General features: G+C 51.7%; 1 protein-coding gene and 1 long non-coding RNA gene across 4 annotated transcripts in view; one reads left to right on the top strand and one right to left on the bottom strand.

Moving 5' to 3' along the window:
* FCGBP (Fc gamma binding protein) overlaps nt 1–20,225 on the top strand; it is a 95,379-nt gene that overhangs the window by 31,190 nt on the left and 43,964 nt on the right. Inside the window, exons 8-15 of the mRNA XM_045381247.2 lie at nt 4,644–5,236; nt 8,041–8,632; nt 8,750–8,949; nt 10,803–10,944; nt 14,314–14,651; nt 15,947–16,520; nt 16,904–17,520; nt 18,256–18,799. Of these exons, the coding sequence (XP_045237182.2) occupies nt 4,644–5,236; nt 8,041–8,632; nt 8,750–8,949; nt 10,803–10,944; nt 14,314–14,651; nt 15,947–16,520; nt 16,904–17,520; nt 18,256–18,799 (3,600 nt within the window). The remainder of the gene's footprint in view (nt 1–4,643; nt 5,237–8,040; nt 8,633–8,749; nt 8,950–10,802; nt 10,945–14,313; nt 14,652–15,946; nt 16,521–16,903; nt 17,521–18,255; nt 18,800–20,225) is intronic.
* On the bottom strand, nt 11,818–18,366 carry LOC123570392 (uncharacterized). Of its 3 annotated transcripts, none has more exons than XR_006694564.2 (3): nt 18,232–18,366; nt 14,878–15,053; nt 11,818–14,759 (listed from the first exon to the last, which is right to left on the bottom strand). It is a non-coding gene; the product is annotated as an uncharacterized lncRNA (long non-coding RNA). The 3 variants fall into 3 exon arrangements; XR_012427599.1 differs by having other exon boundaries at nt 14,878–14,956; XR_012427600.1 differs by having other exon boundaries at nt 13,153–14,749.

Here is a 20,225-nt window from a genome sequence, read left to right as displayed (position 1 = left end):
TTATAATCCTAGCTACTCAGGATGCTGAGGTGGGAGGATGCCTAGAGGCCTGGAGTTAGAGACCAGCCTGGGCAGCATAGCAAGAGCCTGTTTCTGAAAAACAGTGCAAGCTGGGTGCTGTGGCTCACACCTGTAATCCCAGCACTCTGGGAGGCTGAGGTGGCTGGATCATCTGAGGCCAGGAGTTTGAGACCAGGCTGGCCAACATGGTGAAACCCCATCTCTACTAAAAATACTAAAAATTAGCAGGGTGTGGTGGTGGTTGCCTGTAATCCTAGCTACTCGGGAGGCTCAGGCAGAAGAATCGCTTGAACCAGGGAGGCGGAGGTTGTAGTGAGCCGAGATCACGCCACTGCACTCCAGCCTGGGCAACAGAGCAAGACTCTGTCTCAAAAAATTAAATTAAATTAAATTAAATTAAATTAAATTAAATTAAATTAATAAAATAAAATAAAATAAGCAGTGCAGTCTCCACCCATCCCAAATCTTAACATGTGGTGTGTTGCCCTGGGATGTGAAAACTCCCGGGACAAAACAGCCTTCTTATAAAAGATATAAGAAGTTTTAGAAATTCCTGAGACTGTAAGACTCTAAGTGGTTTTTTTAATGGAGTAAGATATCATTGCAAGTATTGTTTGTGCACAATTGATAAAAATATTAAACAGAAGTAAATTGTAATGGCCATTTTAATGACATCATTCAGTGAGATGGATGGAGCTTCCCCCCACCCAGTATTTCACATATATTGTTAGAATGAGACAGTGTTCAGCATCAATTCTAATCCTACCTTTTATTTTTGTATATATGATATTTATTTATTTTTGAGATAAGATATTATCCTGTCACAGAGGCTGGAGTCCAGTGGCATGATCACAGCTCACTGTAGCCTCAATCTTTGGGCTCGAGTGGTCCTCCTGTGTCAGCCTCCTGAGTAGCTGGGACTACAGGTGCACACTACCATGCCTGGCTATTTTTTTATTTTTTGTAGACACAAGATCTCACTATGTTGTCTAGGCTGGTCTCAAACTCCTGGGCTCAAGCCATCCTCCCGCCTTGGCCTCCCAAAGTGCTGAGATTACAGACTTGAGCCACAGCTCCTGGCTTACATGATATTGATAAGTGGATGGGAGTGGACGGAGTGCAGGTAGAGTAACATCACTCCATGCTCTGAAACCCTCCTGAGTCATAGGGAAGGCACACAGTGAGACACCACAAAATTTACTTTTTATTATCTGTGAGCCGCCAATTCTATTAGGCCCTCCTTTTGACTTATTACTCAATAATGAGTGAGCATTTGTTGTGTTCACAGTGATAGCAATATTTGAAATTGTCTGTTTATGTCCTCAGAGGTTTCACACCCCAGGGAAGTGTGCCATGTGTTAAGATTCAGGATGGGGCCGGGCGCCGTGGCTCACACCTGTAATCCCAGCACTTTGGGAGGCCGAGGCGGGCAGATCACTTGGGGTGAGGAGTTCAAGACCAGCCTGGCCAATATGGCAAAACCCTGTCTCTACAAAAAATATAAAAATTAGCTAGGCATGGTGGTGAGCGCCTGTAATCCCAGCTACTCGGGAGGTTGAGGCAGGACAATCTTTGCTTAAACCTGGGAGGCAGAGATTGCAGTGAGCCGAGATCACACCACTACACTCTAGCCTGGCCCATAGATCGAGACTCTGTCTCAAAAAAAAAAAAAAAAAAAAAAAGATTCAGGATGGGTTGGGGACTACACTGTTCTCTTCCGTAAAGTGGAGAAAGCACGCTTGTGAAGGGGACAGGGGGACAATGGGAAGCGGGAATGCTCCTCTAACAGAGCATTCTTGGGCTGTCCTTTTAGGGAGGACACGTATAATTCCAGCTGGCAGTTGTGTGACACGCATCCCACTGGGCAGGTCCTGTTCTAAGGGTTTCTCGTTGAATCCTCACAACCACCCCGTGAGGTGGAATTGCTCTTATTCCTACTTTACAAGATGAAGAAAGAGAACCACAGAGATGTTAAGGAACTAGCCTGAGGTCACACAGCTGGTGGGGTGATTTGAACAGGCTGGCTCCTGATTTTGTGCTGTTAATTATTAGACTCTGTGGCCTCTGTGAAAATTGAGAATCTCTTGTTTCCTCAAAATTCCTCTTGTCCTTCTACCCCTTGGAAGTTCTAGAAGACTGGATCATGAGGGCTTAGACATGCAGATGGAGGCCTGACCCAGCTTCAACAATTATTGGTATTTTGCCATTCTTAGTTCCTCTACATCTCACTCCAGCCCCTCTTTTTTTTATATAGAATATTTTAGATCAAATTCTAGGCAGATGAGTTATCCTCTAACTACTTCAGTAAGCATCTGTATTCAGCAACAAAAATGGACTTTTAAGGAACAGGACTTCCCTTTTCATGCCTGTAATCCCAGCACTTTGGGAGGCCTAGGTGGAAGGATCACTGGAGGCCAGGAGTTCAAGACCAGCCTGGGCAACATAACAAAACCCTGTCTCTACAAAAATAAAAATAAAGAATAAGCCGGGCGTGGTGACTAGTGCCTATCATTTCAGCTACTCAGGAGGCTAAGGTGGGAGAATATCTTCAGCCCAGGAGGTGGAGGCGGCAGTGAGCCAAGACTGTGCCACTGCACTCCAGTGAGACCCTGTCTCTAAAAAAAAAAAAAAAAAAAGGAAGGAAGAAAGAGATATGAGGGCATGTGGTAATTAATTACCAGTAACAAAAATAATATCAATTCCCTAACATCATGTAAAGCCCAATCTGGGTTCAAATTTTCCCAACTGTCTAAAAAAAAAAAAAAAAAGGTTTTTTTCTATTTTGTTTGGCTCTAGAACCAAACCAAATACACATACTGCATTGGATTGATCTACCTTGTTGCTTTTACTCTGTCAGAATTTCCTTCCTTTGTCCCTCCCAACATAGTATTTTGAAAATTGTCAAATATACAAAAAAGTTGAAATAATTTTACAGTGAAGACCCATAAACCTGCCACCTGGACTCTACACTCTAATCCTGTTTCTTTTCTTTTTCTTTCTTTTTTTTTTTTTTTGAGACGGAGTCTCGCTCTGTCGCCCAATCTGTAGTGCAGTGGCACGATCTCGGCTCACTGCAACCTCCGCCTCCCAGGTTCAAGCGATTCTCCCACCTCAGCCTCCCACGTAGCTGGGATTACAGATGTGCGCCACCATGCCCAGCTAATTTTTGTATTTTGGTAGAAATGGGTTTTACCATGTTGGCTAGGGTGGTTTCAAACTCCTGACCTCAAGTGATCCTCCCGCCTCGGCTTCCCAAAGTGCCGTGATTACACGTGTGAGCTACCGCGCCCAGCCTCTACACTCTAATTCTAATTCACTCACTTGCCTTATCACGTATCTATCCCTCCATCCAGCTCTTCCTTTTGTTTATGTCACTTCATTATTGGGAAAGATAGGTCATTTATCCTGCAGAATTTTCTATTTTCAGGATCTGGCTAGTTGCTATTTTGGAGTGTTATTGAACTTGTCCCTATGTCCCCATGATTCTCCTGTAAGCTGGATGTTAGCTTCAGAACAGCACCACCCAGCAGAACTTCAATGATGACAGCTCCATATTTGAGCTGTTCAAATACATACCAGGTTGCCACAGGTCACATGTGGCTGCTGAGCGCTTGCAGTGAGGATGTTGTGACTGAAGGGCTAAAGCTTCAATTTTGTTACATTTTAATTAATTTACATCTAAATGGTCCCAAGTGGCTAGTGGCTACTGTATTAGACAGCACAGATAGAGATTTAATGTGGTTTAGTTTTAGCCACTTAGATTTGCTTTTTGTAGACTGGAGTGACTGGAGTGACTGGAGTTTGGGGAGGGGAGAAGGGAGGGTTTTTTTTATAACACTGGCTAAATATTTTAATTTAATTACTGCTATAGAAGGAAGAAGCTAAAAGTATGGCATTCACAAATACACTGCATAGATTATACACACACACACACACAAATATATGCATATGCATGTTTAAAATATATACCACATATCAACACCATGTATCCAACTTGAATAAGGTCATTAAAGACATAATAGAAGGCCGGGTGTGGTGGCTTATTCCTGTAATCCCAGCACTTCGGGAGGCTGACGCAGGGGGACTGCTTGAGCCCAGCAGTTTGAGGCCAGCCTAGGCAACATAGCGAGACCCCATCTCTACACAAAATTTAAAAAGTTAGCCAGGCATGGTGGTGCACATCTATAGTTCCGGCTACTCAGGAGGCCGAAGTGGGAGGATTGCTTGAGCCCAGGAGGTCAAAGCTGCAGTGAGCTGTGATAGCAAGCACCACCGAGCTCCATCCAGTCTGAGTAACAGAGTGACCCATTTCTCAAAAAAAAAGAAAAAAAGAAAAAAACCATAATAGACAACTCCAAACTACAGTTAAATTGGGAAAGAATCTTAATTATCAGGATCAGATTAACTGCGATGTAATGTGTTCCCCAAGCTCCCTGCAATGGGACCGCTTGTGTGTGAGTGTCTTTGAGCATCTGTGTGTGCATACGAATGTGTTGGGGGACCGCTTGTGTGTGAGTGTGTTTGAGTGTGTGTGTGCATATGAATGTATTGGGGCTGGGGAGTATCGAGTCCTGCTCCCTAGGAGCAGGAATTCTTGATCTTGATGTCTCCTCTCCCTGCAGCACTGAGCTGTCCACCCAACAGCCACTATGAGGCGTGTTCCTACGGCTGCCCGCTGTCCTGTGGAGACCTCCCAGTGCACGGAGGCTGTGGCTCAGAATGCCATGAGGGCTGCGTGTGCGATGAGGGCTTTGCGCTCAGTGGTGAGTCCTGCCTGCCTCTGGCCTCCTGTGGCTGCGTACACCAGGGCACCTACTACCCACCAGGCCAGACCTTCTACCCTGGCCCCGGGTGTGATTCCCTTTGCCACTGCCAGGAGGACGGCCTAGTATCCTGTGAGCCCTCCAGCTGCGGCCCGCACGAGGCCTGCCAGCCATCCGGTGGCAGCTTGGGCTGTGTGGCCGTGGGCTCTGCCACCTGCCAGGCGTCGGGAGACCCCCACTACACCACCTTCGATGGCCGCCGCTTCGACTTCATGGGCACCTGCGTGTATGTGCTGGCTCAGACCTGCGGCACCCGGCCTGGCCTGCATCAGTTTGCCGTCCTGCAGGAGAACGTGGCCTGGGGTAATGGGCGAGTCAGTGTGACCAGGGTGATCACGGTCCAGGTGGGAAACTTCACCCTGCGGCTGGAGCAGAGACAGTGGAAGGTCACGGTGAGAGCAGATGGGGAGCACGGGGGTGAGGGTCCTGTGGGTGGGTGGGGCACAGGCAGTGCTCAGCCCAGAAGTTGGGGACACAGAGATGAGAGTGCATGTGCGAGGCCTGGGGTCCCTGAGGACAGAAGCTGCCAATAAGAACCCAGCGTGGGAAGCCAATGAGGGAGGTATCATCAGGGACTTGGGAGCTGCTCCCCAATCTCTGTCCCTCAGTCTCCACCCTCTCTTCACCTCCATGCATTGACTTTTCTTTTTTTCTTTTTCTTTCTTTCTTTCTTTTTTTTTTTTTTTTGAGATGGAGTATCATTCTGTCACCCAGGCTACAATGCAATGGTGCAACCTGGGCTTACTACAACCTCCGCCTCCTGGGTTCAATCAATTCTCCTGCCTCAGCCTCCCAAGTAGCTGGGATTACAGGTGCCCACCACTACAACTGGCTAATTTTTGTATTTAGTAGAGACAGGATTTCGTCATGTTGTCCAGGCTGGTCTCAAATGTCTGACCTTGTGATCCGCCTGCCTCAGCCTCCCAAAGTGCTGGGATTACAGGGGTGAACCACTGCGCCTGGCCGGATGGACTTTTCACTCCAAATCTCTCCCACCCTCTCCTCCCTCCCACTCCATCCTCTCCCCACCTCAATCCTGGATTCTGTCCTACTCACCTCCCTATTCTGCCACTCATTGGCAGGACGTGGTGCCATCAGAGGTTGAGAAAGCCCAAGGCTTGAGAAGCTTCATGGGCAGGGGACAATCTGTGGGTGACACTATCACCCCCTTAACAACAACAGCAGCAGCTATAGTTTCTATACAGCTGACTGCAGACCTTTTGGCTGCCAGGCACTTCATGTCCATGGTGTCTGTATGTGTGCACCAGGAGCTGCAGGCACTATGACTTGCTTTATTTTTCAGAGTGGGGTGGCCCATCACTGGCCATAGTCCCCCAGCAAAGGTGGAGCTTGAACCCCGTGCTGCTCTGCAGAACTTTTCTTACCAAGAAGATCTGGTCTCATATGAACACTGACATCTCAGTTACGGTGGAGGAGTTTCCCCTGAGATCCCACTGAAACACACACATGCAGCTGTTTCTCTGGTAGCAGTATTGGCGAAGGTGCTGATAAATTGCTGACTTAATCTGGTGAACTGGACAACCGCGACTTTTTTTTTTTTTTTTTTTTTTGAGACAGAAACTCACTTTGTCACCGAGGCTAGAGTGTAGGACGCAATCTTGACTCGCTGCAACTTCTTCCTGTTGGTTTCAAGTGATTCTCCTGTCTCAGCTACAAGCACCGGCCACCATGCCCAGCTACTTTTTTGTATTTTTAGTAGAGATGGGGGTTTTACCATGTTGCCCACGATGGTCTCAATCTCCTGACCTCGGGATCCACCCACCTTGGCCTCCCAAAATGCTGGCAGTACAGGTGTGAACCACCATGCCTGGCCAAATTTTTTTTGTATAGAGAGGGGTCTTGCTATGTTGCCCAGGCTGGTCTTGAACTCCTGGGCTCAGGAGACCCTCCCACCTTGGCCTCCCAAAGTGCTGGAATTACAGCTGTGAACCACTGCTCCTGACCAATTTTTTTTTATTTTTTTTATTTTGTAGAGACAGGATCTCCATATTTTACTCAGGCTGACCTTGAACTCCTGGGCTCAAGTGATCTTCCCACCTTGACCTCTCAAAGTGCTGCGATTATAGACACGAGCCACTGTGCCCCATCCAGGGGTGGATTTATGAGGCTTTGTTGGTGCCTAGTAATCTTAAACTGAAACCACTGGTCCTCAGCTCATAGGTTTGAGTTCATTTCCCCAAGAATTTAGTCTAACTTTCCACCCGCTGATGCTTTAAAGCATAAACCTGTGGTGTCCGTTTACTCTTCAGAAGAAAAACCTCCATTCATAGCTGCTAGTAACGGCAGATGCTCCTGAAGCATGCATGCTATGCCAGCCATGTTTCTCAGCACTTTACAGACATTAATTTATTTGATCCTGACAACAGTTCCATGGGGCAAACACCTTATTCCCACCTGAGAGATGAGGAAACAGAAACAGGGAGAGGTGACTCACTTGCCCAAGGTCAAAAAGAGGGTAAGGGGGAAACTGTTTGAACTTGGGCAAGTGGCTCTGGGGGCCATTATTGCTTATTAATGCCTGCATCGAGTGGTACATAAAGGATAGCTGGAGGCTCGTTATTTCATTGAGACCTGTGTTCATTTCCCGTGGTGCCATAACAAATTACCACAAGCTTGGTGGCTTAAAACAATAGAAATGTACTTTCCCACAGTCCTGGATGCCAGAAGTTCAACATCAGGGTGTCGGCAGAGCTGCATGGCCTCCAAAGGCACTGGTTGGGGAATCTTGCTTTCCCTTTCCAGCTCTGGAGGCTCCAGGTTCTCTGGGCTTGTGACCACACCATTCTAATCTGTGCCTTCATCTTCATGTGGCCGTTTCTGTGTGTCTCTGTGTCTTTTTCTTTCTGGCTCTTATAAGGACACCTGCCATTGGATTTAGGGGCCCAGCTTAATCCAGGACAATCTCATGTTGACGTTATTTCCCTGAATTCATCTGCAAAGAACTTTATTCCAATTAAGCTCACATTATGGGATTCTGGGTGAATATGCATTTTATGGACCACCATTCAATCCACTATGAGGCCCTATTATTCTACCAGTTTTAGAGATACAAAAAGTGAAGACCTAAGAGGTGAGGACACACAGATCTTCAGCATCAGGCATGGGCTTGAACTAGGGTCCGACCTCCACTCAAAGTTTATTTTCTGAAGCGTGGCCTGCCTCTCTCGCCTCCCAGGTGAACGGTGTGGACATGAAGCTGCCCGTGGTGCTGGCCAACGGCCAGATCCGAGCCTCCCAGCATGGTTCAGACGTTGTGATTGAGACCGACTTCGGCCTGCGTGTGGCCTATGACCTTGTGTACTATGTGCGGGTCACCATCCCCGGAAACTACTACCAGCAGATGTGTGGCCTGTGTGGGAACTACAACGGCGACCCCAAGGATGACTTCCAGAAGCCCAACGGCTCACAGGCAGGCAACGCCAATGACTTCGGCAACTCCTGGGAGGAGGCAGTACCTGGCTCTCCCTGCCTGCCGCCGCCCACCTGCCCGCCAGGGAGCGAGGGCTGTGACACCAGCAAGTGTCCTCCCGAGCAGGAGAAGAAGTATGAGAAGGAGGAGTTCTGTGGGCTCCTCTCCAGCGCCACAGGGCCGCTGGCCTCCTGCCACAAGCTGGTGGATCCCCAGGGTCCCTTGCAAGATTGCGTCTTTGATCTCTGCCTGGGTGGTGGGAACCTGAGCATTCTCTGCAGCAACATCCATGCCTATGTGAGTGCTTGCCAGGCGGCTGGAGGCCACGTGAAGCCCTGGAGGACGGAAACTTTCTGTCGTGAGTGAGGGAGAGCCAGAGGGGCAGGGAGGGGAGAGGTTGAAGCACAGAAGGGTAGACCCTGGGCCTTGCAGCCCCTCCCTCCCCAGGGCTCTGATGGGCACCCCTTCCTTGCAGCCATTAAGTGCCCAGCGAACAGCCACTACGAGCTCTGCGCGGACACCTGCTCCCTGGGCTGCGCGGCTCTCAGTGCCCCTCTGCAGTGCCCAGATGAGTGTGCTGAAGGCTGCCAGTGTGACGCCGGCTTCCTCTACAACGGTGAAGCCTGCGTGCCCATCCAGCAGTGCGGCTGCTACCACAATGGTGTCTACTATGAGGTAGGAACCTAGTCATCTGGGGCAGAATATGGGGCCTCATGCTTCCCACTCCTCATCAGCCCCACAGCCTACTTGGTCTACTTGTTCTCTTATTTATTTCTTTTAGAGTCAGGGTCTCACTCTGTCACCCAGGCTGGAGTGCAGTGGTACGGTCATAGCTTACTGCAGCCCTGAGTTCCTTGGCTCAAGCAAGTATTTGGGACTACAGGCATTCACCAGCAAGCCCAGCAAGTTTTTAATTTTCTTGTGGAGACATAGATATGGGGGCATCTCACTATGTTGCTCAGGCTGGTTGTGAACTCCAGGCCTCAAGCCATCTTCCCACCTTGCCCTCCCCAAGTGTTGGGATTAATGGCATAAGCCACCATGCCTGGGTGACTCAGCCTCTCTCTCTGTTTTTTGGGTTTTTTTGAGACTGAGTCTTACTCTGTCGTCCAGGCTGGAGTGCAACCTCCGCCTCCTGGGTTCAAGCTTACTGCAACCTCAGCCTCCCAGGTTCAAGTAATTCTCCTGCCTCAGCCTCCCGAGAAGCTGGGACTACAGGCACGGGCCACCACACACAGTTAATTTGGTAGAGATGGGATTTTGCCATATTGGCCAGGCTGGTCTCGAACTCTTGACTTCAAGTGATCCTCCCGCCTTGGCCTCCCAAACTGCAGGGATTACAGGTGTGAGCCACTGCAGCTAGTCTACTCAGCCTCTTGAATGTCTCTTGTACCCACTCCTTTCCCCGTCCCCATGGTCCTCCTGTGGTCCAGCTGGTCCTCTCCCACCTGGGTCCCTCCCAGCTCCTACCTTTGCTCCCTCTGGTCCACCCTCCACATGGCAGTGGTAAAGATCTTCCTAAATATGACCATAGGCTCCGAAGCTTTAAACCCTTCCCTGACTCCCCAGGTCAAGTTGTGGCTTTGCCTTCCAGGTCTGGAAAAAGGGAGCCTTTCTGACCACAAAGACAAGATTTTCATCTGTTATACCAGCTGCTAACACCCTCTGTTTCCCTTTCCCACTGTCTCCCTGTTGGTCCTTTTTCTTTGACTGGAGCATGTATTTGTCTAATGTCCGTCTCCCTTGCAGGACTGTGAGCTGCCCGAGGGGTGGGACCCTCTCTCTGTTGTTCTCTTCACATGAGTAATAGTAATAATAATAGAAAATATGTAGATAGTGCTTACTATGTATCTGGTAATGTTTTAAGTGCTATGTGTGCATATTTTACATACACATTACATATCTAAAAATTTTTTATTCTGAAAATTTTCAAACATGCAAAAAGTAAGAGAACAGTGGAATGACTGTCCATGTACTTACCCATCACTTAGCTTAAAAAATAAGCCACATCCTCCCAATCTTGTTTCATGTCTACCCCACTTATCTCTCCTATCTGAATGATTTAAGGGACGCCTTTTTCCTTTCATCTGCACTTTACATGTGTTATTAACTCGGTTATAGTTCCATAGGCAAGTGCTACTATTATCAGCAATTTGCAAATCAGGAAACTGAGCCATAAAGAGGTGAAGTAACTTGCTCAGAGTCACACAGTTGGGAAACAGAAGAAACGGGCTTCAAGCCCAGGCGATCTGCCCTTAGTTACTATGTCACACTGTTTCTCCTACAGCAGAGATTGAGCGGATATTTTGGAATGAATGAGTTGATGAATAAAAGTGAATGAACAAATGTACAAATGAATGACGGCCCCAAACCCATGCTGTGCCTCAGCTTCACAGACAGGGCGCCATCCTGCTGAGAGATGTCCCTTGTCTGTGATGTCTGCAAACCCCTCTGTGCCCAGAATGCCAGAGATGTGAGAGTCGGCTCCCACCCGTGATGTCTGATGGCCGTGCCCTCTCTCCCCACAGCCGGAGCAGACAGTCCTCATTGACGACTGTCGGCAGCAGTGTACGTGCCATGCGGGTGAAGGTGTGCTGTGCCAGAAACACAGCTGCCAGCCGGGGCAGGTGTGCCAGCCCTCCGGAGGCGTCCTGAGCTGCATCACCAAAGGTGCTGGGCTGGGCTGGGACTGGGGCTGATGCGACTATGGATGGAGTACAGGGACTCTGGGGCCGAGGGTGATGTGACTGGGGTGTACATGGCGGGAGGTGCACAGAACTAATGATGGAGGTCGCAGACCTGGAGACCCCTGGGCTGGGTTTCACAGGGCCAGGGCCACCTACTGTGGGAGGCAGGGACCCTTAGGGAAAATCCAGGCTGTGGGGACCCTCAGAGGTTTCTCAGGGTTGATGTCAGAGACCCTCGGTATAAGGCAGGGACAGGCGCGCGTTTGCTGATACGGGCTACATGGTAAATGTTTCAGCTTGCAGGCTGTATGGTCTCGTTCCAACTACTCACTCTGCCATTGTGGCATGAAAGCAGCCGTAGACTATATAAGTGAAGAGGTGAGGCTGCTATAAGACTTTAGAATACAAGAGCAGCAGCCTAGGGGGCCATGGTGAGCTGACCGCTGGTGCGTGGAATTAGGCCTGGGGTTCAGACACTAGCACCAAAGGGCAGGGGAGAGACTGGGATCCCAGGGACAGAGACAGAGCAGAGTTCTGAGTTTGAGGCACAGAGACCCCACCAAGGCAGAACATTGGATATGGGGACCCCTCTCAAGTGGGAGATCAGGATTTCTAGGGGTATAGTCTCCGATGTGGGAACCCCCCAGACTAAATCTAGGACACAGAGCCACCCCCATGGCTCATTTCTTAGGACGACGAGCAGAGAACCTTCCTCTCCGCATGGATAAGAGAATAAGAGCTCCAGCACCAAGGTGTAGGGCTAAGACTCTCAGGGTGATGAGCAGGACAATGGGACTCCAAGGAACGGGGCGTATATCGCTCAGCATCCAGTCGAGAGACAGAAAGCACCCAGCCATTTGAATGAGGGAAGTTTAATTAAAGAATCATTTACTTATTAATAGGAGATTAACTATTAAAGGGTAAAGAGGACCTGGTGTGGTGGCTCACACACCCAGCACTTTGGGAAGATTGCTTGAGGCCAGGAGTTCAAGACCAGTCTGGGCAACATAGCGAGACACCCGTCTCCACAAAAAATTTAAACGTAGCCAGGCGTGGTGATGCATGCCTGTGGTCCCAGCTATTCAGGAGGCTGAGTTGGGAGGACCACTTGAGCCCAGGAGTTCGAGGCTGCAGTGAGCTATGATTGCACCACTGCGCTCCAGCCTGGGCAAGATAGCAACACCTTGTCTCTTTACAAATAAAGAAATAGAAATAAGAAACAGCAAAGAGAAGGCTAAAGAATACCACCAAAGCAGACAGAGGAAGTAGCCCCCACTTCTAGGGCTAAGGTAGAGGCCTCATGGAAGGGAGAAATCGGCCCCTCCTCTTCAAGGAGGGGAGAATCAGCCCCAAGGCTGAGTCCAGTCCTACTGCAGCTGTAGCCCACTGGGTGGCACAGAGGTTTCTGCAGGCTGGAGTTGGCAAGAAGGAAACCCCTCACTGGGAAGCCAGCTGGGACCAGTGGCACTCCCTGACTGTGGCCACACACCCTGGCCAGAGCTGGAAGGGCCAAACCGGCTGGAAGCCGGATCAGGAGCCCCTCCCTGCTGCAGTGACTCTCCAGCGCCCTCTGTTGACAAAGCTTAACTCCGCGGGTGCATCTGAAGCTGAGAGGCGGTACACTGGTAACAGGCACAGGAGGAAGGAGACATTAGAAGACTGGCTTCTCCCACACAGGGATTCCACAAGCTGGCTCACAGATGTACTAACCGTAGGAACAGGGTCCTGGACACAGAAGTCCTCCAGGACAGGGCCTCAGCAGTGAGGCACCCCTGGAGGCTACTGTCTTTAATAAAGCAACCCTCAGGGACGGAGTTTTGCACTGAGGGAGCCCCAGGCCATGAGACTTAACTAGTTAGGGCCTCAAACGTTTCAAATCATGCTGAGACCCCTGGCACTGAGCTCTTGCCAGAAGATCACCCAGGGCCCTAGTCTAGGGCACAGAGGCCGCCAGGACCTGGAGAAGTCCAGGGGGCTGAGATCTCAGGCATGGGGGACCCTGAGACTAAGATCCTTTTTTTTTTTTTTGAGATAAAGTCTCACTCTGTCGCCTAGGCTGGACTGTAGTGATGCAGTGCGATCATAACTCACTGAAGCCTCCATCTCCTTGGCACAAGCAATCCTCTCGCCTCAGCCTCCCAAGTAGCGGGGGACTACAGGCACACACTAACATGCCTGGCTAATTTATTAATTTCTTTTTTGTAGAAATGGGGTCTTCCTATGCTGCCCAGGCTGGTCTCCAACTCCAGGGATCAAGCGATCCTCCCACCTCAGCCTCTTGAAGTGCTGGTATTACAGGCCTGAGCCACCACACCCGGCCTGGGGCCCAGGCCTTAAACAGAGAGAACTGTAGTGCTGGGATCTCAGACATAAATGCTCTCAGGGCAGGCACTGCAGACACAAGGACCCCTGGGGCACAGATCTCAACGTGGGTCAAGTGCACCTTTTCTCTAAAGGGCTAGATGGTAAATGTTTAAGCTTGTAGGCTATGCCTTCTCGATCACAGCTACTCACTCTGCCATGGTGGCGTGAAAGCAGCCGTAGACTATGTAAGTGAAGAGCGTGAGGTTCCTATAAAACTTAAAATACAAGAACAGGCTACAATCTCAAGCAAGGGCCCCATGGAAACTACATCGTAAACACAGACCCAGAGCCTTGGTCTTAGGTGCATGGACTCCACAACCTCAGTCTCACACAGCAAATGGCAGGGCCTCAGTCTCAGAGGTAGGGGGACTCTAGGGCCTGGGTCTTGGCTGTAGGGACCTCTGGGACCCGGGTCTCAGGTATGGGAACTTTGACACCCGAGACTTAGACACAGTCCACCATGGGGCCTCAGTGTCAGACGTGCGGGACTCCCTGGGGCTGGTCTTGAAAATAGCAGGCTGGGCGTGGTGGCTCATGCCTGTAATCCCAGCACTCTGGGAGGCCAAGGTTGGCTGATCACTTGATGTCAGGAGCTCGAGACCAGCCTGGAAAACATGATCAAACTCTGTCTCTACTAAAAATACAAAAATCAGCCAAGCATGGTGGCGGGCACCTGTAATCCCAGCTACTCAGGAGGCTGAGTCAGGAGAATCACTAGAGCCCGGGAGGCAGAGGTTGCAGTGAGCCGAGATTGCACCATTGCTCTCCAGCCTGGGTGACAGAGAAAGACTCCATCTCAAAAAACCAACAAAACAAAACAAAATACAAAAGCAAACTATAGGACCTGGGTCCTCGACATGAGGACTCTGGAATCCGGTCTTGCCTGCGGTAACCCTCAGATCCCTGGCACAGACTGGGGTAGATGTGGAGGCAGCGGCCATCCTTTACAATGGGCAGCCTCTCAAGGTCCTCCCTCTTCTGTCCCCAGACCCGTGCGACGGTGTGACATGCCGGCCACAGGAGACGTGCAAGGAGCAGGGTGGCCAGGGCGTGTGCGTGCCCAACTATGAGGCCACGTGCTGGCTGTGGGGCGACCCACACTACCACTCCTTCGACGGCCGGGCGTTTGACTTCCAGGGCACCTGTAACTATGTGCTGGCAACAACTGGCTGCCCGGGGGTCAACACCCAGGGCCTGACGCCCTTCACCGTCACCACCAAGAACGAGAACCGGGGCAACCCTGCTGTGTCCTACGTGAGAGTCGTCACTGTGGCTGCCCTGGGCACCAACATCTCCATCCACAAGGGCGAGATCGGCAAAGTCCGGGTATGTGTGGCAGGATGGTCCCCTGAGGTCCCCGGGAGGACAGGAGGGATCCTGACGACCACAGTTAGCAGCTCGAGGCTCTTTGTCTTCACCTGGGCCTGAAACAAACTGTCAACAAAAAGAATAATTCCAGCAAAAATATCTCCCCGTTCCTGGGAATTAGACAAGCCTAGCCCTTTTCTAAGGGCTTTAACCTAGGACCTCAGGATTTCCCTTTTTTACAGACCTGGGTTTGAATCCAGCCTCTCCTCCTTATGAGCTAGGTGATGCTGTGCAGTTCACTTGGTAGGCCTCAGTTTCCTCATCTGTGAAGTGGGCATCATATCAGGGCCTGTCCCACAGCAAGGTGCATGTCACATGCTGAGCTCAGAGTCTAGTCCAGGTGAACACTCCTTTGAGTGTCTGTGAGGGAACAAGTGAGAGGCCCAGAGACCAGGACATGGAGAGAAATATAGGGGGTTGGGCTGGGCATGGGGGCTCACACCTGTAATCCCTGCACTCTGGGAGGCCGAGGTAGGTGGATCAACTGAGGTCAGTAGTTCAAGACCAGCCTGGCCAATATGGTGAAACCCTCATCTCTACTAAAAATACAAAAATTAGCTGGGTGTAGTGGCGCTACTGTAATCCCAGCTACTCTGGAGGCCGAGGCAGGAGAATCACTTGAACCTGGGAGGCGGAGGTTGCAAGAGCCAAGATTTTGACACTGTACTTCAGCCTGGACGACAGAGCGAGTATCCATTCCCCCCACCAAAAAAAAAAAAAAAAACCATATATATATACATATATATATATAGTGAGATCACAGGAGAGAGATGGGCTGTCCTTTCTGCCCAGGGAAATGGAGATAGAGCTTAATGGTAGCTCACAGACAGACAGACAGAGAGATGGAACAGAGCAGGCGGTGAATAAATGATGGTGAGTGAGTGGAAGAGACACAGAGAATGAGGGAGGGAGGGAGGAGGGGAAGAGGAGGGAGAGACAGACAGAGAGAGAGAGAGAGACGACCAAGTGATAGAGACTTAGGTGAAGACAGAGGGAGAGAGACACAGAGAGACAGAGACGGGGAGGGAGATAGAGATCAAGGAAGAAGATCTAGAAAAAGTAAAGTGAGATTTCATTCCCCAAGACCTGGGCCAGAACAAATGTCCACACGGTGTCCGATGACAATCCAACTATCGGAGGAAGGCCTTGGCCTCTCCCAGCCCCCGGTAGGGTGAGAGAGAGGGAGGCAGAGGGCCAGAGCTGGGGCCGTAACACCTCCAGTGACCCGTTTGACTTCTTCCTCCTTCCCCAAGGTGAACGGTGTGCTGACAGCGTTGCCTGTCTCCGAGGCCAACAGGCGGATTTCAGTGACCCACGGTGCATCCAAGGCACTGCTGGTGGCTGACTTTGGACTGCAAGTCAGCTATGACTGGAATTGGCGGGTAGATGTGACGCTGCCCAGCAGCTATCATGGCGCAGTGTGCGGGCTCTGTGGTAACATGGACCGCAACCCTAACAATGACCAGGCCTTCCCTAATGGCACCCTGGCTCCCTCCATACCCATCTGGGGCGGCAGCTGGCGAGTCCCAGGCTGGGACCCACTGTGTTGGGATGTATGTCCGGGATCCTGCCCAACGTGCCCTGAGGACAAGCTGGAACAGTACAAGGGCCCTGGCTCTTGCGGACCCCTGATCCCTGGCGCAGGGGGCCCCTTCGCCACCTGCCATGCTCATGTGCCACCTGAGAGCTTCTTCAAGGGCTGTGTCCTGGACGTCTGCATGGGTGGTGGGGCCCACGACATTCTTTGCAAGGCACTGGCTTCCTACGTGGCCGCCTGCCAGGCCGCTGGGGTTGTCATCGAAGACTGGCGGGCACAGGTCGGCTGTGGTGAGTGTCGGGGTAGCAGAGGCGGGGCTGGGGTCACGTTCCCGTCTCTTTGGGGCTAGTTTGGTTTCACTCTGGTCCTCCTGGGTCTCTTTGTTTGCTTTTCTCTCTGTTTGTCTCTCTGTCTCTTGGTGCTCGTCTCTGTGCCTCACTTTGCTTGTCTCTGTTTCTCATTCTGTCTCCCTCAGTTTCTTCTTGGGTCTCCTGATCTCTTGCTTTCTCCCATTTGTTTCTCTGTGTTCTCTGTCTTTGTATCTCGTGCTCTGTCTCTCCCTTTCTGTCTGCTCCCTATTGTCGCTGTCTGTCTCCTCCCACCCTGTCCTGTGACCCCACGCTAACACCCTTTTCTCTGTTTCTCTCCTTCCTGCTCCTTCATCTGCCTACAGAGATCACCTGCCCAGAAAACAGCCACTATGAGGTCTGCGGCCCACCCTGCCCGGCCAGCTGTCCGTCCCCTGCGCCCCCTGCGACCCCAGCCGTATGCGAGGGTCCCTGTGTGGAGGGCTGCCAGTGCGATGCGGGTTTCGTGCTAAGTATTGACCGCTGTGTTCCCCTAAACAACGGCTGCGGCTGCTGGGCCAACGGCACCTACCACGAGGCGGGCAGTGAGTTTTGGGCTGATGGCACCTGTTCCCACAGGTGCCGCTGCGGGCCTGGGGGCGGCTCGCTGGTCTGCACACCTGCCAGTTGTGGGCTGGGTGAAGTGTGTGGCCTCCTGCCATCCGGCCAGCACGGCTGCCAGCCCGTCAGCACAGCTGAGTGCCAGGCCTGGGGTGACCCCCATTATGTCACTCTGGATGGGCACCGATTCGATTTCCAAGGCAACTGCGAGTACCTGCTGAGTGCACCCTGCCACGGACTACCCTCCGGGGCTGCGAACTTCACTGTCACTGTAGCCAATGAGCACCGGGGCAGCCAGGCTGTCAGCTACACCCGCAGTGTCACCCTGCAAATCTACAACCACAGCCTGACACTGAGTGCCCGCTGGCCCCGGCAGCTACAGGTGAGGAGGGCTGCGGGCCAGACAGGAGCGGGTGCCAGCTCTGGGGTTGCCTGAGATGGTAAGGGCTTCACCATTCCCCTGGGCGGGCACCTTTCACAGCTTAGCTGGGGCATGATGGAAGGGTCAGAGGATAGGCCTGGGAGCCTGATGGCTTGGCACCGCGGCTTCTTCCTCTCTGAGCCTACTGTATTCCTCCGAAAACTGGTCTAAGAAAAGTACCTGTTGTAGAGAAGGATGAGGAGTCAGTGACATGTGCCTATAGAGGCTCTTTTTTTTTTCTTTTTTTTTTTCTTTCTTGCTTTTCTTTCTCTCTTTTTTTTTTTCTTAGCCTGACCCTGTTGCCCAGGCTGGAGTGCAGTGACAGGATTAGGGTTCACTGCAGCCTGGAACTCCTGGGTTCAATCGATCCTCCCACCTTGGCCCCGGCCTCCCCAGTGGCCGGGACTAAAGGCGCCGCGACCGCACTGGCTAATTTTTCATTTTTTTTTTTGTAGAGATGCAGGTCTCACTATGTTGCCCAAGCTGGTCTGAACTTCTGGCCTCAAGCCATCCTCCCATCTCGGCCTTCCAAAGTACTGGGATTGTAGGCTGCGCCACCAGGCCCGGCCTATAGATGCTCATTATTATTTTCAGAGGGGAAGTGACATGCTCAGGGTCCCACAGCTAGTAGGTGGTGGGGCCAGGATTCAAAACCGTGTTCGCTCTGCTTACCGCTCCCCCAACCCCCGCCCGCAGGTGGACGGCGTGTTCGTGGCTCTGCCCTTCCATCTGGATTCGCTGCTGCACGCACACCTGAGCGGCGCCGACGTAGTGGTGACCACAACCTCAGGGCTCTCGCTGACTTTCGATGGGGACAGCTTCGTGCGCCTGCGCGTGCCGGCGGCGTACGCGGGCGCCCTCTGTGGCTTATGCGGGAACTACAACCAGGACCCCGCAGATGACCTGAAGGCTGTGGACGGGAAGCCCGCTGGATGGCAGGTGGGCGGGGCCACGGGCTGCGGAGAATGTGTGTCTGGGCCATGCCCATCGCAGTGCACCCCAGAGCAGCAGGAGTCCTTCGGCGGCCCGGATGCCTGCGGCGTGATCTCCGCCACCAACGGCTCGCTGGCGCCCTGCCACGGCCTTGTGCCACCCGCGCAGTACTTCCAGGGCTGCTTGCTGGACGCCTGCCAAGTTCAGGGCCATCCTGGAGGCCTCTGTCCTGCAGTGGCCGCCTACGTGGCAGCTTGTCAGGCCGCTGGGGCCCAGCTCGGCGAGTGGAGGCGGCCGGACTTCTGTCGTAAGTACTGCTCCATGCATGGTCCCCATAGTAGGGTCTCTCCCTGCCCTTCCTTTCCAGGACTGTAAGACAGCAGCCCCTTCCTCCTCCATGGGGCTCAGGGGCCACCTTCCTTCCTCTGAGCTGGGTATCTCCTGTCAGGAAACACCTTGGCTCTCACACACTGAAATGCCCCAAGTCAGGTACTGCAGTGAGAGAGAGTCAGTTAGAAACAAGTATTGAGAGTCCGGCCACGGTGGCTCACGCCTATAATCCCAGCACTTTGGGAGGCCGAGGCGGGCAGATCACCTGAGGTCAGGAATTCGAAACTAGCCCAGTCAACATAGTGATACCCCCATCCCTACTAAAAGTACAAAATTCATCCAGGTGTGGTGGCGGGCACCTGTAATCCCAGCTAATAGGGAAGCTGAGGCAGGAGAATCACTTGAACCCAGGAGGCAGAGGTTGCAGTGAGCCGAGATCGCGCCGGTGCACTCCAGCCTGGGTAACAGAGACTCCATCTCAAAAAAAAAAAAAAAAAAAAAAAACGAGAAAGAAACAAACACCTAGTCAGAAACCCGGGATATGGGATACTCTTGGGGATTGGTGATCCATGTTCTCAGACATCCAAGGCATGTAGATTGGGATGACGGACCCTGCCTCAATCACATAGCAGGGTACCCTTGGTTAGGAAGACCTAGTGAGTTACAACTGGTCACAGGGCCCTGGTCTGTTGCACACACTGAAATACACCTAGCCACACAGAATTAGTCGCATGCCTTCAGTGGTATCTGCTTAGATTTTATACTAACTGGTCAGATACACTCAGAAAGAATCAGGATCCTGACATAGCCCTGGGCAGATCCACACAGATGCATAGTTGGATAGTCCTAGGCGGTTCCCTTCAAGCAGGTCTCCTGGTCACAGGTATCCTGCCAACTTCACCCAGGCACAGCCTGAGACAGACCATGTCACACGGACTCTGGGAGATGCTCCAGGTCAGACACCCACAGCTGGGTGCCCTCGGGCAGAGTCATACCCTGAGATACATGTGGCCCCATACCCCAGTCACATTCACACCCTGAGATACCCGTAGTCAGTTCTGGTCTTGCATAACCCGAATAGATAAGAGTGATCCATTTCACCCAGGTAATCCTGGCTGACATAGTGAGACCCCATCTCTACAAAAAATCATAATAAATAGCCGGATGTGGTGGCTCACCCCTGTAGTCCCAGCCAATCGGGAGGCTGAGGCCAGAGGATCGCTTGAGGTGGAGGTGGAGGCTGCAGCAAGCTGTGACTGGGGCTCTGCACTCCAGCCTGAGTGAGATAGAGTGAGAGCCTGTCTCAAAAAAATATCAGGCAAGCAGAGTCATTTGATCTTTAGAAATATTTGGTCAGAGAGATGTGGGCATGTCCCCTCCCATTGCAGGTCCCACACTGAGTC

The sequence above is a fragment of the Macaca fascicularis genome, chromosome 19 (genome assembly GCF_037993035.2).
Source record: "Macaca fascicularis isolate 582-1 chromosome 19, T2T-MFA8v1.1".
In the NCBI taxonomy this organism is placed as follows: domain Eukaryota; kingdom Metazoa; phylum Chordata; class Mammalia; order Primates; family Cercopithecidae; genus Macaca; species Macaca fascicularis.
This window is presented reverse-complemented; position numbering and strand designations above follow the sequence as displayed.